We start from the raw sequence: 21,951 nt of genomic DNA on the forward strand, positions 1-21,951 counted from the left end.
AACACACATTCTGTGATGCATACAGTTCTCTTATCGACATCCTTTCAAAGTGGTTTTAAGTTTGGGAAACAGGAAAAAGTTTGCTGGGGGCTAAGTCCAAAGAATAGGGTGGATGGGGCACAAGTCCATTCACCCTATTATCTGCTATTTTGCCATACAACTGCGGATGAGGAGCGACATGGTGCAACACCCACGTCTGGTTTTCCCATAATTCAGGCCTCTTCCTGCACACAGCATCCCTGAAACGCGCGAATACTTCCTGGTACAACTCTTTGTTTATCATCTGACTACGTAGTATAAATTCATAATGGACAATGTCTTTCCAATCAAAAAAAAAAAAAAAAAAAAACAACATCACCTTAATCTTTGGCCAACTCATCTGTGCTTTTTTTTTGGTTGAGGAGACCCTTTCCCAACCCACTGCAACGATTGCATCTTGGTTTCAACACCATAGCCATAAATTCTGCAAACAACCAAGTTTGAAGCAAAATTTCGCATGCACACATGTTGTTCTTCGAGCTCTTTCATTGATACTTTGTCACTAATCCGACATACAGCTTGTGCACATGCTCACCTCACTTCAGTGGATGAAACTTGACAACTAATGCTCATAGCAAAATGGAACAAATGGCAGTTCGTTGTCAAAACCTGTCACTAGGTGCTCAGCTGCAGCACGCTCTCTGTGCCAGTTGGCATGCTATTTAAAAAGTTTAATCTTTTTTTGAACATGTCTCATATAACAAGGATCTATATTTGAGTTCTGAAGATCAGGAAAAGCATATGACAATTATTATTATTATTATTTATATGGGCACTCCATGGGGTCACAAGACTCAATCATGGGAGACCCATTCTATTCATTAACACAATACCTATCATACACCATCTGTCCAAAAAAAAAGAAACCAAACTTTTGATAGAAAATAAAACACAGGCCAATTATAATTATTCAAATCATTTATTTCAATCAATATACTCTCCCTCAGCTTCGATAAAGCGTTTGGCACGGTCAATTAATTCGTTAAATGAGTTTTTTTATATTGGTTTTTGGGATACTATTGAGGGTTGTGGTTACTGTTGCTTGAACGTTTTCAATGGTATCGCTTTCCTTTCATCGGCAATTGAAGTCGGAGGAAGAGAAAGAAGTCACAAAATGCTAAATAATGTGAAAACGGCAAGTGATCCAACACGCAAACTTGGTTTTTGCTCAAAAACTCTCACAATGTTCAAACGATGAGATGGTGCATTATCATGCAAAAGACCTGCCTGGTTCACGATATTCATGCTGTACGTGATGAATTCTCGCTATCAATCGCTTCAAAACTTCGAGATAAAACTAACCATTGACCGTTTGGCCAGGAGGAACAAATTCTTTGTGGATAATGCCCTTGTAAATCGTAGAAGCAAATCAGATGTCTTAACTTTTGACATCTCCAAGCAACTTTTTTTCGGATGCCCCTCTTCTGGTGGTCTCCCCTCAGCACTCTGGTTCTTTGTTTTGGGCTCATACTCAAAATGCCACGTTTCGTCACTAGTAATGATCATTTCAAGGAAGTCTGAATCCTTACGAGCAGTTTTAATGAGGTCCTTGCAGTATTCAATTTGATACATTTTTTGGTCGTCGGTCAACTTGTGGGGAACAAATCGCGAATTGAATTTACAAAGGCTGAAAATCTTGGTCAAAATGTTGTGCACGGTTGATTTTGGAATTCCCAGTTCATCTTAAATCAATCTTACGGACGATTTCGGGTTTTCCTTGATGAAATGAAGCAATTTTTGAATGTTAACTAAGCTCAGTCCAATTTTTGGACGGCCTGGCTTTTCGTCAGCCACAAGCCTCTAACAACCACTTTGAAATCGCTTAAACTCATAAACTTGAGTACGGGTTAAGCATTCATCACTGTATGCTTTTTCAAGCATTTCATGCATTTCAGTAAAACTTTTACCAAGTTTAACACAAAAGTCAATCGCAGCTCTCTGTTTGAAACTCATTTTCAGACCGTTTGTCAAAACACACTATCACTCTTGGCAGTATAACGCGGCTTCTAATGAAACAAATGTCAAACAGTTGCCACAACACTAATGAAGGTTGCCACTTTCGACAACAAAAAGATACAACAGGTGGGGCCACTAGTTTCTTCTATTTTTGAAAAGTTCGGTTTCTTTGTGGGCAGAGGGTGTACATCACCTTAAATTTATTCACTGTTGAAATGCTCACAATCACCTCTAGCAACCGATTTCACTCATTCACCATTCTCCAAGAAAAGAACTTAGTCCACATACTTTTACTAATCACACTCCTTCAACAGCTTCCAAGTGTGACTCCTTATTTTTGACTAATCCCCATGTATTGAAAAATTTCTACTGTGTCAATCTTATAGTATCCCTTTAGTAACTTATAAGTTTCTATCATATACCCCTCTCTTCACTGCCTGTCAGATAAACTCTGCAACCCACACTCCATCAATCTATCCTCATAGGGAACATTCCAGCTTTGTCACTTGTCTCAGAAACGTCTCAACAACATCCCAATCCCAAGAAGATGTCTAACTCTGTGCAAAATAGTCAACATGTAGCCGAATCATACCCTTATAAAGAGGAATAATAACCTTCCTATCTTTACTTGTGAATATGCTCTTCAGCATCCAAGCAATCCTCTGCGCTATTGTGCCAACTCTTGCAACATGTCCTCTGAATTTCAAATCTCTATCCACCATTACCACCAGATCCTTAGCCTCATCAATTTACTGTAAACTAGTACCATCAATATGATACATAAATGTGTGTAATCTTTTCATCCCAAAGTGCATTACGTTACATTTTGCAACACTGAATTGGCAATCACAGTTCTATGCCCACACTGCCAATTTACTTAAATCATCTTATAAGATATCTACATCACCTTTATCAACTACTGCCCTTGATAGTTTTCCATCACCAACCAAGAACCGAATGTTCCCTTTTAAATCTTCTGCAATATCATTAATATACAAATTAAAGAGAAGTGGCCTTAGGGCACTCTGTTAGTTACCCTCATTTGCCTTGTTTCCACTCCACCATATACCACCTTCTCGTGTTTATCAGCCATCCCCCCCATCCATGCTACCAGCCTCATATCCATTCCCATTTGCTCCAACTTATGTAATAATACTAAGGCAAGTGATGTGAAGTCATTAACTTCTATATAAGTGTTGTGCTGTCCTGATTATATTTCAGGCACAACCTTTGTTTGCATACACTTAGAGAAGGATTAAACCAAGTATATAATTTCTTGGTATCTTTAATTTATCCTTAACAAATACTCACAGTAAGACTAATAGCAGAGAAAGCTTGAAGAAAGAACTAAAAGATATATTGCTGTTTCGTGGACTTCCAAAAAGCATTTGATAATAATGACCAAAATATAACATGGGCTGTCTTGGAATCGTATGGTGTGGACAATAAATTGATCTGCCTGCTGAAAGATATAAACAGCTAAGCACAAGCAAAAATCAGAATAGCAGGTGAGACTGGAGATTGGTTAGGCACAAGACAAGGGGACCCAAAATCATCTTCATCACACATCTGGGAAGAACACTAGATAAGATTAAAGAAGAAGGTGGAGGCATTTCAATAAATGGCATGAGAATAAACTACATCTGCTTTGCAGATGACATCATTGTGATTGAAGAAGATGCAGCAAGGCTGGAACAGACATTGCAAACACTATACACAGAAGGAAAAAGTTATGGACTAAATGTCAACTTAGAAAAAAACTAAAACAATGATATTCTGACAACAAGAGTTACTGAACAGAGTTATGATAGACAGATTTCAACTGGAAAATGTGGAACATTTCACATATCTTGGATGCCACATGACGCATGACTTGGACCCCAAAAAAGAGATAACAATTAGAATAGCCAGAGCAACAACTATTTTAAAAGCCATGAACAAAATATGGAAGAGCCCAGCTATAAAGATGCAATCTACGGTGCGCATTGTAGAAACCTGTATCTTCAGCAGCATGCTCTATGGATGCGAGGCCTGGGTACTCCTGAGAGAATCTGAAAGGAGGATACTGGCATTTGAGTGGAAGTGCTATAGAAAGATTTTGAGAATAAGCCGGATACAGGTGAACAATGAGGAAATCTATAGATGAATACAACCAAAAGAAAACCTATCCAGAAAATAATCAAAAGGAAACTACGTCTATTTGGCCATATATGTAGAATGAATGATGAGAGAAAATTAAAAACGTTGCTGTTTGGAATGATTGAAGGAAAGAACAAAAGAGGAAGACCAAACAGAGAATGGGGCAATGACATCGTCAAATGGTGCGGAAACTCTATACACAAATTGAGTCATCTTGCACAAAACAGAATGCAATGGGAGAATCATATCAAGATAGCAGCAGACACCTACAGGCATTGGACCCATGGTTGTTGATGATGATCTTTAATTTACAACTTATGCAATAATAGTTTTCCAAAGCAGTATTCTATCAAATGCCTTTGCAAAGTCCAGCACTATCTTGGTGTGGCCATTTCCTTTATTCACCGTATGTCATCTTATTATAAAATGTGAATAAATTCGCAATTGGAAGAACGACGGTACATTGCGCCCTTTGATCGGAATAGGCCTAAGTTCGATTCTTGTCCTGACAGGAGGAATCTTTATGTGGACTTTCTCAATCGAAGGTGAGTTAGCCAATCTCATACAGAGGTAGCAAGGTTTTTTCTCCAGGAAACTCTGGTTTTTCATCCTGCATACAGACAAATCGACCGTTCAGAACACATGCAATTTGCAGACAAAAAATACTAGTTGTGGTGGTGGTGGGCAGTAGATGGCATTAATGGAGATGACTGGTAGTAGAGGTGGAGACAGTTGTATAGTAGGTGTCCTCCTGCGATGAGTCTTCGGACTCCTTGGAGGTGTCATGAATAATAATAATAATAATAATTACTGAGGCAGGACCTTTAACAAAGCCATGCTGCACCCATAAAGTATCATAAAGTATCACATTCCTATTTACCCTTCACTAAATTTTACTTTTAACCCACTTTTCCAATACTTTACTGTAAACTACTACTAATTGGTCTGTAATTTGCTACTTGTGTCTTGGAACCAACTTTACTTAATGGAACTTTCTCACCCTCAGAGCTGACAAGGTTCTTGGAGCCTTGTCAGCACTGAGACTTAGATTAGACAACTTTGTCGGCATCACTGCCCATTCACCTGTATATACTGAGTAGCTCTAGTTCATCTATCTCAATGCTCATATCAGTCTGTCACCTTGGTAACTGCAGTCACCACCCGTAGAGTTTTTTTGAAGAGCAAATTGACCACCAATTGATCAATTTGCCCTTGCAAACTGATCACTTAGTAACTGAACTATTTCTTCTGCTTCTGTCACTTTCCTACCATTAGCACTAAGTAAAGTAACTTTTCATAATCATTCTTTCTCTTACTTGCTATGTAGTGAAAAAAAAAACTCTTTTGGATTTTTACTTTGGCTTGCTCTGCTAATTTTCTCTCTAAATCTGATTTAGCCTTCCTTACTATACTAGTTAGTCTTTCTTGCTTGTACTTTATACTGCTCAACAGTATGCTGATCATGTTATTGTTTATATTGTTCATGATAGCTGATGAGCTGCAGCCAAGGAAAATAGAAGTTGCATTGCAGGATAGAGAAAAGAGCACATTTGAGGCCATTTGGTGTGAGATTCTGGCTAGCAGAACAAAATATACAATTGGATGCTGCTATACACAAGATGATGGAAAAGATGGTGGAGATAGCATGCACAAGCAAATAGAAGAAATGAGTGGAAGGAGGGTAATTATTATGGGAGATTTCAACTATGGTCGCATTGATTAGAGGACACACGGGATGAAGGAATTGGATTTTATGCAATTAAGGGATAACTACCTGTGACAACATGTAATGGAAAATACTAGGGGGGGTCAGAGAGTGCTTGACCTAGTAATTGCATCTGAGAATTTGGCTGTAACAAATATGACCACATTGCCACCAATTGGTGAAAGTGAACATAGGGTCTTGACTTGGGAGGTGGCTAAAGGTGTGGAATTTACAATTAAGACAGGGTACATGTGGAATTATCGGGCTGGAAAGTATGACAAGCTTAGGAGTTTGATTGGTTCAGTGCATTGGCATGTACAACTGCAAGGACTAGAAGTTGATAGTGCATGGGAGGCAGTTAAGAAGTGTTTGCATGAAGCAATGGCTGACTGAATACCTAGAGTCCGAATAATAAATCAAGTAGGGGTTAAATGCATGAATAACACCATTAAGCTTGAGCTGCAAAAAAAGAAACAACTATGGAGGGAATTTAAGGAGAAAGGTGACCAGCAGGCACATGAACGGTATAAATCGCAGGCCAGAAGGGTAACGAGTGTGGTAAGAAAAGCAAAAAAGGATTACGAAAGAACATTGGCCATGCAGGCTGAAGAGAATCCTAAACAGTTTTTTTGATATGTTGCAAGTAAAAGGAAAATATATATGGCAGAATGATTTTAAAGAATGCTGATGGCAGGGAGGTAAATGAATCAGTTGATATAGTTGAGTTACTGAGTGAGCACTTTGCAAGAATATATCATCCAGGTGGCGACATTGCAGAAATGAATGAACCAGTAGATTATACGGGAATTGTGGTGAATGAAGTGGACGTGAGTAGTCTATTGCATAACCTCAATGTCAATACATCTGTGGGATTGGATGGTATACCAGCTCGTGTCGTACGAGAAGCAGCTAAAGAATTGTCAGTACCCTTGACCATTTTGTTTAATTTGAGTCTTGGGTCTGAGTTAGTCCCGTGGGTGTGGAAAGAAGGGAAAATAGTTCCACTACAAAAGGTGGTTCCAAGACTGCTGTTGTAAATTACTGACCGATTAGCATTTCAGGAATCGTTGTCAAGGTCTTAGAGAAATTAGTCAAGAAAAGAATACAGGATTGGATAGATGAAAATGGGATATTGTATGGGGGACAACATGGTTTTGTGAAGGGTAGATCATGCCTCAGTAACTTGCTCACGTTTTATAACACAGTGACGGCTGAACTGGATAAGGGTAATGGGTTTACAGCGATTCTACTGGACCTTGCCAAGGCCTTTGACAGGATACCACATGGAATCCTAATCAGTAAACTGGAGCAGATAGGGATGGATATAGGGTTGGTGAGATGGATAGGAGGGTGGTTGATGGAGAGATACCAGAGAGTGGTTTATTCAGGAGTTGAGTCTAAAAGACGGCTTGTGACTAGTGGTGTGATGCAGGGCTCTGTTCTTGGACCACTACTTTTCAATTTGTTCATCAATGATATAGGAAAGGATCTGAGAGGAAGTATTCACTTGTTTGCTGATGATGCAAAGTTGGGTAGAGCAATTGTGAGTGCACAGAATGTCAAAATGTTACAGGATGATTTGGATAGTTTGGAGGACTGGGCTAGGAAAAAAATGGATGTCAATTTAATGTGGCAAAGCGTAAGGTTATGCATTGAAATGAATAGCAGCAGTATATCACATTGGTGGAACCGTACTCCAGGAGATTGATGAGGCCAGGGATTTGGGAGTGTTGGTGGATAGGGAATTGAAGTTTAGGGGGCACATTGCAAAAGTGGCTAAATCAGCTCATCAAATCACTTGGCTTCTGAAAAATACTTTAACATGCAGAGACAAACAAGTTATTGTTCCTCTGTATCGAGCCTTGATAAGACCCCATCTAGACTACTGTGCCCAGATATGGGCACCAGGGTTTCTTCTTGATGGGGAGGAGGTGGAGAGGATCCAGAGACGAGTGATCAAGATGATAGCAGGTCTGTGGAATGAACCTTATGAGAACAGGTTGAAGATTTGTGGGTTGCAAAAATTGGTCGATAAGCGGAAAAGGGGTGATGTGATTGAGACATTCAAATTACTGAAGGGTTACTATAAGATTAATCCAGATGATAATTTTGAAAATAGGACTGGTGGTGGGAGGACTAGGGACCATGCATGGAAGCTGGGCAAGAATGTGGTTAACAAGGGTGTTAGAGCTAGGTTTTTTACTTGGAGAGTGGTGAATGAGTGGAATAAGCTGCCAGAGTCTGTGGTGGGTGCTACGACCGTGAATAAGTTTAAGGCAAGGTATGATAGATACTGTGTGAATGTCGAATAGTTGTTCTTGACATGATGTTAGGGCCTCCCTCAATGAGTCTGTCGACTCCTTGGAGTTGCCAGAATAATAATAATAATATTCCTTCCACAATGCTGAATTGTGGAATTATTGTGGAATTCCTTCCACAATATAAAGCAAGAGCTTTATCTTGCTAGTTATCCACTTAGTCCATATTCAGTTCATCCTCCTATTAGTATGCACTCTGATATTGCCTCACTCAAACAATTCTTGACCACTTCCCATGCACTAATATCATTCATTCCATGTAGTTTCTTATGCCATGGCACTGCTCCAAGTTGCCTCCTAAGCTTTGTAGTTCTGCAGAAATCCTTTCTTGACTGAAATTTCCACATGTTGAGCAACCTCCCAGAACAGGACTGCATGGTCACTTTCCCCAATCAGAGGTAGAGTTACTACTGGAGTTATAGATAGATTTAATGCTGTTTCCACTTCAAACACTCTCAAACTTCTGGTCCCTTCCATCACATTGTGTTTCGGGTAATTATCCCTTAGTAACTGTATAAATTCCATCTCCATTTTGACATGTGCTCTTTCCTCCTTCCAATGTAGATCACCACAGCTGAAGTCTCCCATGATAACCGCTCGGTCTGCACCCATTGTGCTAATCTGCTGATGCATGGCAGTCTAGAAGAAAATGTAGACAAATCTATAGCAGCACAAACAATATATTTTGTCTTATTGGCCTCTATTTCACACCAGACAGCTTCAAATAAACCATTTCCATCAGATCTACAATCTTCCTTAACTTCTATTTTTGAAGTTCTTCAGCTTTCATTAATAATACCCTCCTTCTGCACTATTTCTTCTATCTTCTCTGAAAATACAATATGCCTTACATTCTATCCCTGTAACTACATCATTCTCTGACAACCAGGTCTCACTGATGCCAATAATTTTTGGCCTAGTTGAGCTGACCAATGCTAAAAACTTCTCTCCTTTATTTTGGATAATTCAGACATTTGTTGCATAATTATTATACACAATCGTGTATAATAATTATGCAATATATCATACAAAACTTTATTCATAAAAGGTACGAATAAAGTTCTGGACAGCAGATACCGAGCAGCTAAGGTATCCACTGTCCAGCCAAAAGGCTGCGAGTTCAAATCCTGCAGTTTGGCATGAATGTTTGTAATTGACTGTGGAAATACTAGTGGTGGTGGTGGTCAGCAGTAGAGAGCGTTTGTGTAGTTGCAGTCAGTTGGTGGATTCAGTGGTGCAGACAGAGTTGTAGAGCTGGTGCTCTCCCTAGATGAGTCTTTGGACTCCATGGAGGTGTCAAATAATAATAATAATAGAGCTACGTGAATTCCTGTGGCTCTTATCTCCATAAATACTTCATTTATCACATGCTATTATGGAATTACATGCAATGACAGAATAGGATAAACAAATTGTAAAACCAAATTAACACAACTGACTCCAAGTGTGATTGAAGGATAGTTCTGTGGAAGGGGTAAAATAAAAAATAAAAGTTCAAACTAAGTGGCAATGAATATGCTGTAATTTATGCAAAACAACTGACCCAATAAAAGAAATTACTCCTTTATGTTACTGCTACTCTATTGTTAGTCAGTAAATACCAATGGTACTTGTTGTGTAACCAATGGAATGGAGGTAATCATCTGCATTCCATTGGTTACACAGATGACTGACACTGGAATGCAGATGATTTCAAATACCACTGCCAACAAAGCTATGCTACCTTAAATCCCATCCAATTATGGAAAACAGCAATGTTTCTGCAAAAGTAACAAAATGGCAACTATATCATTCCTCTGGCAGACAAACATTGAGAGTAGAAATGCAAAAAGTACTTGCTAGAATAAAAAATATGAAACCTTCATTTAACATTACACATTAACTGCATACAGAAATACTGAAAAACAGACTACTGATAATATGACACATTATTGTATTTTTTGTTTGTTTGTTATATGCAAGGAAATTATAACATTGAAGGAAAAACAAACAGACGATGCTTGCAGAAAATCGCAAGAAAAAATGTGTTTTGTAATAACAGCTTGCAACAAATGAGCTTAAGCCTCATTTTTGGCAAATGTTTTGTTTTGCCCAATTTTACTATTAAAATGTCAAATTACAATTAGAAAAAGAAAAAACATTATTATACCTTAATGTTTATAAACAGATTATAATGGGGTATAAAAAGTTGAAGTCTTGAATTTAAAATGTATAACAAAAAAATATGATCTAATGCAGTATATGATCCAAACAGGGTGTAACACTCAAAATTGTTTATATATTATTATTACTATGTGACACCTCTAGGGAGTCCAAAGACTCATCGAGGAAGAGTGTGCCGACAGCACTGAACGACTGATACCCTTCCAACTACTAACCGCACTCAAACTTGCTTAACTTTTTGCGTGAGCCATTAGTAGCAGAGGCTCTACCAATCGACTAACCTTTGCTGGCAGAATATATAGAAAAGTATTTATACAGAGCAGAGTTTAATTTTCAAATGTCAGTATTTCTGTTGTTTTGGCAAGAATTATGATATAGATGACAAATTAACTTATTCAGAAAACTCTTTTGAATAGTGGTACCTTTGTAAAAAAATCCAACAACAATGTGTCAAAAGTTATAGAAATTTCTGATACACTGATCCAGTTCTAGCTTATGTACTTTAAACATATAATTTTGTTTAGACTAATTTTGCTGCATCTCTGAATCAAAAATCAGAATAATCAAAGAAAATGTGTTGAATGATTTGCAATTCTAATTTATTGCATAGAAAATAATTATTACCAAATATGAATTAGCATCATCTAAATCTACATACTTTGTAGATTAGATAACCATGTAAACATAATGTATATTTTAATAAAATTCAACCAGCCAAAGTCACAGAATAACATAGATACAGATAGACAAAAAATTCTAACAATGCTTATGAATTTCACATAAAACACACCTATACAGGAATAAGCCAGTGGATGTTTAATATATATGGACTGATGCATTTAGGGAGGTGTTAGAATTGTGAAGCCTTGACTGCAAGTGATTATCGCAATACTCTGCACACATGCTGAAGATATCTTTAAAGAGACTAATTAATTTGTTGTAAAAACTACAAAAAGTTTATGGTAAGTGTATTCACTATAATAGTGATTAAATTATAATGGACAAAAAATTACACTACTCTAATCTTCTACCCATCATACTTTCCATATACAAGAAGCAAGCCTGCACAATCACCATATCAAAGATCCCACCTCTTTCTTCTTCATGCAATGTGAGTGATATCCTTCAAGGGCATCTAAGAGTACTTAGAAATACCAAAACTCCTTCCTTTCAAAGTACAACAATTCAAAGTAGTGGTACTACAGGCTGGGCACCAGATAGCCCAAAGGTCTGGAACTGTTAATAACGAGCCAGTAGGCTTCCTAGTCCAATGGCACATAATGCAGCAACCAGCCAAGTTGTGCCCAGAGAGGAAGTAGTAGTAATAGTAGGCACTGTCTAGGCCTTGTTATGGAAAGGAGAATAGTCACATTGTATGTGTAACTTGTCCAAGAGTATCTCCTCTCACCATATATCACCACTCTGTCCTCTCATCCTTAAATGAACCAATAAGGAAACATGCATTTAATATTCACAATGCAACTAAAACCAATCTCCCTCAAAAACCAATCTCAACAAAAAAGCCAAAGCACAAAAGTACAAATTATGCCAAAAATCTCTATAAAAAACTCATCCCACAAAAAATATAGTATGGATGTTTAATGAAAACTTTATTATTGTTTCATTCTGGTGAGGCAAGCTTTATTTCAAAAGGGATGGAGAGGATCGAAAGATTAAAAGCAAGTGAAACGAATGAATTTACAATACTAAGTACTCTGGATGTCAGCAAGGTGGTAGGAATGGATGAAATTTTGCCACATGTGAAAGAACTAACAGCTACACTGACTTGGCTATTTAATTAAATTCTTCCAACTAGAAGAAAAGTTCAGGCACTTTTCTAGGAAGGAAGGAAGGGAAGATAATGCCATTGCATAAGAGTGGGGAGGATGGAGGTATCAAACTATAGACTAGTTTGCTGGTTGTTAAGGTATTAGAGAAATTGGTAAGAGCTCATATATAAACTTGGGCAAATGAGAATAATATCTGTGAAGGTCAACACAATATTCTCATTTTTAATATGGCAGTATTATATTAAAAATGTCTTAGTAAAGCTAATCTCATGTGGTATGGTCACTTAAACAGAATGAAAAAGGAAAGGTTAGCAAAACAAGTGGTCTTTGTCTGGATGGCAGAAAAAGACCAAAATCTATGTGGATTGATACAGCAAAAAGTGCCTTAAAAGAGAAAAATATACGATCTGATAATAGCTGAGTCTTGAAATACATTAATTTGAAAGAAAACTGTTGATAGGAAGTAGTAACAATGCAACTTTTTCATGTAGTACTATGATAATATCCTGAACATCCCATAAGGGTACATGTCAGGAATTTGATGACAACAATGATGGATCTGAGAGCTGAGTTAGAAATAAAACACTTCATCAAAGACTGGAGACCAGAGATATCAGAGTAGTGAGAAAGATTAGGGGAGTGAACAGATGGCATTAATGGCATATCATATTAAAATTGAGCATATTAGGAAAGAACTTGACATTGTTAACATTTGGGAATGCATTAGCAGAGCTAACCTTTGATGGGATTATTATTATTATGCGCAACTCCAAGGAGTCCTTACTCATCGAGGTAGGCCCTAAACATTATGTCAAGCACTATCCAACATTTACAAGTATCTATCATACTTTGCTTTGAACTCATTCATAGTCATGGCACCCACAACAGACTCTGGCAACCTATTCCACTCATTCACTACTCTCCAAGCAAAAAACTTAATTCTAACACCCTTGCGATCTACATGCTTACTCGATTTCCAAGGATGCCCCCCTTATTTCTCCCACCACCACACCTGTTCTGAAGAATTTCCTCTAAATTAATATTGTAAAAACCCCTCAGTAATTTGTATGTCTCAATCATATCACCTCTTTTCTGCCTATCATATGGGATGGTCACTTAAACAGAATGAGAAAAGAAAGGTAAGCAAAAATGTGTTCTTTGCCAGGATGAAAGAAAAAGACCCTGAATTGAAGAAGAAAATGTTGGAGCCTTGACAGGTAACAGATTGATTTGGAGGAAAATTGTAAATAGGAAGTTAGTAATGATGTAAATTTTTCATGTAGTACTATCATATCCTGTACACCCCTTGAGGGTAAATGTCAGGAATTTGATGATGAATTAATACAATATGGTTCCTTAGTAGGCAGAAATATAAGATCTGATAAAGGAGTCTTACACATTATAGATAGGAAGTTAATAATGATATAACTGTTTCATGTAGTACTATCATAACACAAGATAGTACAAGATATTACACATCAGGAATTTGATGATGAAATCCGACAGATTTGTTAAGGGGGCCCCTCTTGTTTCAGTAATCTGGTTAATTTTTATGATAAAATAGCAAGTGGTTGATGACGAAAATGTAAATACTATTTTTTTTTTCTTTGAAAGCAATTTGAGAAGGTACCACATAATAAACTGGTATTTAAGATGCTACTTATGGTCCAGAATATTAAGTTGGTGGAGTGGATTTGCAACTGACTGTCTGATAGATATCAAAGGGTTCTAGTTCTGTATAGAAAAGCAACATCATGGAAAAGAAAACTAGTGGGGTTCCACAGGGCTCTGTGCTAGGACCATTACTTTTCAACCTTTATATCAATGATATCATCACTGGAATTCAGGGAGATATTCAGTTGTTTTGGATGATGTTAAGCTAAAGGTTATAGTATGTTGTGCTGATATGATGGATCTTCAAGAAAACCTGAATAAGCTGGAAATGTGAGCAGATGAACAGGGATGTTAGTTTAAAAATGCTAAGTGTAAAAGTTTTGAATTTTGGGATCTGCAGATGAGACACTAGTGGAAGTATACTTGAGAAAGCACAGGATCTTGGAGTTATAGTGGATTGAAATTTGAAATTGAAGGGATATACTGCAGAGGTTGTAAAAATAACTTACAGGATTACTGCAACATTAATCAGCAGAGATAAAATGGTAGTGATTCCACTCTATAATGACCTCATCAGGCCCTGGACTACTGCGCTCAAATCTAGTCACCAGAGTTTAGAGGAGACGGAGACAGTTGACAAAAATGATTTTAGGACTGTGGAACGTTGGCTATTAGGAGAGATTGAAGTTACCTAATCTGCAGAGTCTGGCAGGTAGATGGCAATGGGGTATGAGTGAGACACTGAAGAGATTGTATACAAATAAATACAAAATACAAAATTACATGTATGCATGTAATACAAAATGGATATCATGGGGATTCTTCAGATAGCAGAACAAAAGGAAGGGATATGAACAAGATGCCATCCTTGGAAATTGCACAAAGAAGTGATGGGAGTATTTTTTTTTTATGTGGAGAAGGTGGGTGAGTGGAATGCATTGCCTGATTATGTTGTGAATGCCAAGAGCATAAATGAGTTTAATATTCAGTATGACAGATGTGGTGCAAACAGGAGAAATTCTTTGTGATAAGCTTGGACTTTTGTATTACATGCATACATGTAATTTTTTTTTGTATTTTCTCTCTCTCTCTCTCTACCCCCTCTCAATGAGTCTGACTCCAGGATTTACTGTAAGAATAATCTGACTGTGCATTATTCATTTTGGTTCATCTAATTCTTGCATTTAAGTCACCCAGAAACAAAATGATATAAAAATTTCATTGATAACATATATTATATCTACATTTGAAAAAGAAAAGCAGGAAAGATTTTCAGTGATGAGTGTGGACTTTTACATGTATACAGTGGATTCTGGTTAATCAGGCCATATCTGGAATAGCATGATTTGGCCTAGTTAAATGAAGTTGCAAAAGTCAAGAGTATCAAAGGTGTATGAACATAAATGAACATACAAGTTTAAATAGGTTTTTAATTTACAGCATAGAAAAATTAATGACAAACTCAAACAACTGGCTTTAATTAAAGTAAAATATCTGCCATAAAAATAATTTCATTTATATACATATTAAACATGCATACATTTCTCAGCAGTTAATGATGTAAGAATTGATCGAGTGTAGCCTGTCATTTTTTTTTTTTAATTATTGACTGCAATTAAACAAAATCAGCACAGGTGTTTAGTGTAGATATTGCCTTCTTACATGAACTAAGAGTCATAATCCAGTAAAAGATTTTACTAGCATCCTGGGTAGCCACACATTCAAGCTCAGAAGTGTCATCCTCGTCACTTTCTTTTCTTCTAATGTCCTCTGAATTTCCTACTCAAAATATTAATTTTCATTACAGTATTGAAGATGGCCATCAATGGATGCAAGCACTTCATAGTTTCTGATGTGGTTTACATCTAAAGAGACATTGCTTTCACTGATAGCCATATCTGGCATATCTGTGTCTTGAGGCTTAAGTGCTGTGCAGAATTCATGTTGGAGGTTTAATGGAATAATTATCAGCACTGAGAATGGATTAAAAATAATTTAATCCTTTTAAAATAATTTTTTAAAAAAATTTAATGTACCACGAATGTAAGGTATGGTGATGGCATTTCTGTAGTCCTTCTGAAGAGGTGGTCGGTGAATGGGGAAGGATTTGATTATTTTTTTAATTCTGTAGTCATAGCCATTGGAAAGGATGGTGGTGTGTATGTGTGCGAGTTCAGTTGAAAGGGCATTTTTACTGGAACAAAGATTGTGGGGTCTATTGGTTAGAATTTTAATAATGCCATATTGCTGAGAGGGGTGGTGGTGGGAGAGTTTGTGAATGTATCTACCTGTATGAGTAGGTTTTCTATATATCGAGAAAGAAAGGTTACCATTAGGAAGCCGAGTTACTAAGGTGTCCAGGAAGGGTAAACTATTGTTATTTTCCTTTTCCATCATAAACTGGATTCTTGGATGTAGACTATTGAAGTGACTGAGGAAGGAATCTAATGTGTCTGGGCCATGAGGCCAAATAGAGAACACATGTACATATCTTAGCTAGATATACGGTTTTAGAGGGGAAGCGTTTATACCTTACATCCTTGGTACATCAGAAAAAATAGCCAGATCATTAAAAAAGTACAACTTCCATACAGCTTTTAAGCCCTACCATAAACTTGCTATCCTTATCCGTTCCACCAAAGACCAGTTCCCTCCTCTCTCAGTGCCTGGAGTATATAGAGTACCTTGTGCCTGTATAATAAATTTAGTTTAATCCTTTATCCAAGTGTGAGCAAACAAAGTTTGCACCTGAAAGTATCTTCAGGACTGGGGTAAGGTGGTACAACACGGAGCAACTCATTGCAAAAGGTGGAGCAAACTAACATCACTCCTATCTCAATATCTCCCATAATGCAAAACACATCTCCTTGCGGATATGTATAATGTTATGCATTAAGGGAAGGGCCATTATCCAGACATTATCCTTTATTGAGGTCTCTTCAGTGGGAGCCAAGCCCAAGCGAAGATACCAGGCAGAAGCATTAGCAAGGTCATCTCTACCTATACAAGTTGCAAATCAGTGTGCCACCTTTTTATTAAATTACTCTGGATTTAGAGAAAGATGTTGAAAGTTTATTTTTCACTTGGTTAGACTATAATAAATTTAGTTTGATCCTTTATCCAAGTGTGAGCAAACAAAGTTTGCGCCTGAAAGTATCTTCAGGACTGGGGTAAGGTGGTACAACATGGAGCAACTCGTTGCAAAGGTAGAGCAAGCTAACATCACTCCTATCTCAGTATCTCCCATAATGCAAAACACATCTCCTTGCGAATATGTATAATGTCATGCATTAAGGGAAGGGCCACTACCCAGACTAGTTTTCAGTGGGATAGGAGTGATGTTAGCTTGCTCCACCATTGCAACGAGTTGTCCCGTGTTATACCACCTTATCCCAGTCCTGAAGATACTTTCAGGTGCAAACTTTGTTTGCTCACACTTGGATAAAGGATTAAACTAAATTTATTATAGTCTAACCAAGTGAAAAATAAACTTTCAACATCATTCTTTAAATCCAGAGTAATTTAATAAAATGGTGGCACACCGTTTGGCAGCTCCTATAGGAGGAGATGACCTTGCTAATGCTTCTGCCTTGGTATCTCCACTTGGGCTTGGCTCCCACTGAAGAGACCTCAATAAAGGTCGAAACTAGTCTGGGTAGTGGCCCTTCCCTTAATGCATAACATTATACATATCCGCAAGGAGATGTGTTTTGTATTATGGGAGATACTGAGATAGGAGTGATGTTAACTTGCTCCACCTTTGCAACGAGGTTGCCCGGTGTCGTACCACCTTACCCCTTGGGCCAGTAAACTGGCTTACTTCGGACAGACAGGTAGGTCAGCATCCATCCGTTTAGAAGAACACAGATCTTACATCTGCAAACATGATTATGGTCAATCTGGCCTTGCAGACCATGTTTTGGATAGTGCCCACAGGATCTCCTGGAAAAAAATGATCTTGCTCCACCACAGTAAATTCAAAAGAGAAAGACTGTTTTTTGAATCTGCATCGGCACTCAGGAATCAAACTAATTTAAACAAATACAGCTACATTAAACTTCCCAAAATTTGGGAAACATTAATTATTAGAGATCCCTCTTTACATCCTAGGCTACCTGCAAATGCCCATAGAGGGTGCAGCAGCTAGATAGGACTTCAGTTTCACTCACTACTGTATTGCTTCTGTGTGTGTGTGTGTTGTTACAAAAAGTTTTTTGTAATCCCTGAAGATGTCTCTGTGACAGAGATGAAATATTGGAAGTATTAAAATTATTTTTAATCCTTTCTCAGTTCTGATAATTAGTCCATTAAATCTACAACATGAATTCTGGCATATGCACGAGTGAATGCTTAAAAATCACAGTTAGCAAAGCAGTTCTGAATGGTCTTGTTGCTTATTCCTCTCCAACCATCCAAAAATGTATTGCTTGCAAAAGATTAACTTTTGTGTTGACCTCCTTAGCAATCGTCAACCAGTAAAATTTTTCTCGATTTCCATTGTTGACATTCCATATCGCAACTCATTAGCCGATTCTTAAAAAATTTCGGATGTAATCCATGAATTTTTGTTGGCATGGTACTCTTCATTGAACTGGTAAACTCTTTATTCTAAACCCTTTAAAGCATCAAGGCCTAGCCCTTTTTCCAATAACTAACAGTGTTCACTTATTTATATTTGAACAGCATAACACTTACATGATTTATTGCTTTCGTTGATCCACATAGTATAGGATATTTATAAGACAAGGAACCATCTGATGTGGCACAAAAACTGTTTCGCCAGTCTTGTAGGGGTCACAACACTAAATTCTGAAATCAAAATTTTTTTAATTTTTCTAACGCTACATATAACAGAGGTTACTGGCTGGCCCAATTAAACAGCATTGTGTTAAACAAAGCAAATTCACATTTTGTTTTTGTTCTTCCAGACTTGGTGCAATAAAATGGCTGTCCCAATTAACCAGTAGACCAATTCACTGTATATGTAATTATATATGTATTTTTTTTTGTATTATATATAATTATTATCTCTTCCTCTATCAGTCTTTGACTCCAAGTGAGTTACTGTAATAATAATAATAAACTGACTGCAATATTCCTAACTCTTGCATTTAAGTTGCCAAGAAACGGAATTTGTCAAAGAAAACAAACTCATATGAAAAATTGGACTGATAACTATACCACGTCTACATTTGAAAATTAAGTTGCTAAAATAATGTTACCATCTGTCACTCATCTTTCTCTCTCTTGAACTTGATTCAACAGTGCAAGAGTACTGCTGAATAAAACAGCACTGCAGACAAGAATCTCTTTTTGTGAAGATGTACTGCAAGTCAATAATAACTGTGGGGGTGATTTCTTGGCACTACACATAAAGGTATGCATGTAAGATGAACTATGCAACTCCCAATATCTTTGAGCACAGTGTCAGGTATAGTGACAGTTTTTGTATAATATATATTTCTCAAAACAATTAATATCCATTTGGTCTGCTTAGAGGATGGCCAGTGACACTACTCAGCTTGTTGACAAAAAACTTGTTCACTGAAGAATGGGAAAATGTTTTTCACCAGGCATGAAAAGCTACTGGTTCTGTTTGAATGATTTCCAATTAATAGGTTGTGGATTAAAATTCCACATGAAGTAGCATGAAGGTTTGTAAAAGTCATTAAGTGGCAGGCAATTTTCATCACGAAGTATGAGACCATCACACTAGTTACTGGGCCAAAGTGACTTGAAAAAGTTCCCTGTTTCATCTTCAAAGTAGAATTTCTGGGCTACCTACTCTTCAGTCTAACCACAGTACCAACATGTGCTAGAGGTTTCCAGATAATTCCATCCATGTTGGAGTAAACTCCACATGGATGGAATTATCATTGAAAAAATAAAAAATAAATATATATATAACATGATAACTAAAATATTTAGAATATATTTTACTGGTAAAATATGTTTACAGCTAATTATTAGATTACAATTATTTTAAGGAAACATTTTAAAATACCTGTCAAAATATATTCAACAAGTAAGAAAAGCAACATCATTTACATCACATATTTTTCAGGGAGAATTAAAACTAAATTAAAACACCATAAGCGATTAATGTTGCTTAACTAAGACTCATCAGGAAATTTAAAGTAAAAGAATTAATAACTTTATAAATGCTTTTAATTTCCTTGTTCGTGATGGCTTTTACAAAATCAATACAGCTAATTTACTATCTACGTAAATACATAATGATATGTCGATAAGTGCATTTTTTATTACTATTTACACCAATACATTTTTGAATCCAACTAATTAAATTTCAAATGCAAACATAACAATTCCATTTTCACTGTGAAAATTAGACTTTAGTATACTATCCCTATGGCAACCCGATCAAGGAAGACATCAGAACATGAATAAGCATAAATAGTGTAGAAGGAAAAAGTTTAAAAAAAAACGTGCCTTGGTTAGATGTAAAATGTACAACTTGTTTAAAAATCGGAAGTAGTCACATTTATTTGCAATTACGCACAAGGTCCCAGTCAAATCAGTCGTTTCTTATTTACTGTTGCCAGTCCAGTACTCAACAATGCTTGCCAACCGAGCAAAAACTTACCTCGGAGTATATTAATGTTGATAACTCTGATCAGACGTTAGTAGCCAAACTACTATTTTACGTTATCATTAAAGGAAAGACGCATTTCACTGCAGAATAATGCACTTTTTCTCCAATCATATGCAGTAAACTGGAAAAATCACATATTTGCTAATAAGACAAATGTCTCAAATCTAAAATTAAGTTACCTTCTTTGGATAGTAATGCCCATAGGCTCCTCTCCGATTCTGTGTACCCGAATCCCTGTAAAAATTTCGATTATGTTGAAATGTTGGTTGCATTTTACTTGTTCCCCCTTTTTTCTTTCTTTTTTTTTTAAACAGGTAATTTTACATCTTTTGTAACAACATATCTCGACACCAACTCTGTTCACGTGGACATACAACCACTATCAAGTACACTTCCCGGTAACACGCTGATGGCCTCCTTTCCAACACTTCCCACTTGGACACCAGTCGAAAGTTAAGACTACTATCCAGATTTCAGACTTCATGAGTTTACACTTCCGGTACACTGTAAACGTATTTGAACAAGTAAGGAAGATGTTTCACAGTTACATTCCCAACGGAGAGCGTAAAGCACTCGTATATATACGCCTATGCAAACATCGTAAATAATAAATAAATAAAATAATAATAAATTCTAAAAACGTCTTAATGCATGCCGATATATTAAGACCAGTATATTGAACTCATTTAGGATACGAAGCCAAGGTTAAATCGAAATAAGTGTGAACAGTAATAAAATAGTAATAAAATAAGTATTAAAATAAATAATGAAACCTTCTCTTATTGATTTTGTATTAATCAAAACGAGAAGTTTTGATTATCAAAAAGGGAAGTTTTAAGACAGTTCGCAAAAATAACAATAATACATAACAGAAGCGGACAGTTTTCCAAATGAGAAAAATATGCATAACATACATGTTAAGGTATATATTATATATTATTCAGGTATACTGCAAAAAATAAAAAATACCCATTTCACAGTCACTCCCGTAACTCAGCCAGTGAAACATTCTGCTAGAAGAAGGTCAGAGATTCCCTTTCCACAGTACGACAAATATCCATGCCTATTGAAAGATTCGAACCCACAGCCTCTTCGTTGAAAAACAAATACGCTAATCACTCAGCCAGCCAGGTATACAGAAGAACTCACCTCAAAAGGTCAAAACACTATCTCGAAATCCACTAAGATGAACTGTGTTGAAGATACCAAGAAATTTTATAAACCTAGTTTTAATTCTTTTTTCTCAAGTAAAAATTAGGTTATAAAAAACAAGTTTATAAAATTTCTTAGTATCATTAACGTATAGTGAACCCAAAGTAAAAAACTTTACATATATATTATGTTATTATTACTTGACACCTCCAGGGGATCAAAAACTCGTGGATGGAGGGCACATACTCTACAACTCTGTCGACACGACTCAATCCACCAACCGCAACTGAACCAAACCCACCACTAGTATTTCCACAGACAATCACAAATATCCGTGCCCAAGGCGGGATTCGAAACCGCAACGTTTTGGCTGGAGAGCGGATATACTAACCACTCGGCCGATCAGGACTAGGCAAACTGAGGAAAGGAGTTGTCAGAGAGTGGCTGGCTAGCGGAGGTAGG

General features: G+C 36.9%; 1 protein-coding gene across 3 annotated transcripts in view; it reads right to left on the bottom strand.

Annotated features, from left to right (window-relative positions):
- The window catches only part of LOC150105263 (protein alan shepard-like), a 323,518-nt gene extending 302,649 nt beyond the window's left edge, over nucleotides 1-20,869 (bottom strand). For all 3 annotated transcript variants that reach the window (XM_090394029.1, XM_090394030.1, XM_090394028.1), the window contains exon 1: nucleotides 20,517-20,869. In XM_090394029.1, coding sequence (XP_090250155.1) covers nucleotides 20,517-20,609 — 93 coding nt within the window. In that variant the 5' untranslated portion in view covers nucleotides 20,610-20,869. The remainder of the gene's footprint in view (nucleotides 1-20,516) is intronic.
- Between the last annotated feature and the right edge of the window lie 1,082 nt (nucleotides 20,870-21,951).

This window comes from Typopeltis vanoorti, chromosome 6, assembly GCF_054136105.1.
Source record: "Typopeltis vanoorti isolate ZY-2024b chromosome 6, IOZ_Tvanoo_1.0, whole genome shotgun sequence".
Classification (NCBI taxonomy): Eukaryota; Metazoa; Arthropoda; class Arachnida; order Uropygi; family Thelyphonidae; genus Typopeltis; species Typopeltis vanoorti.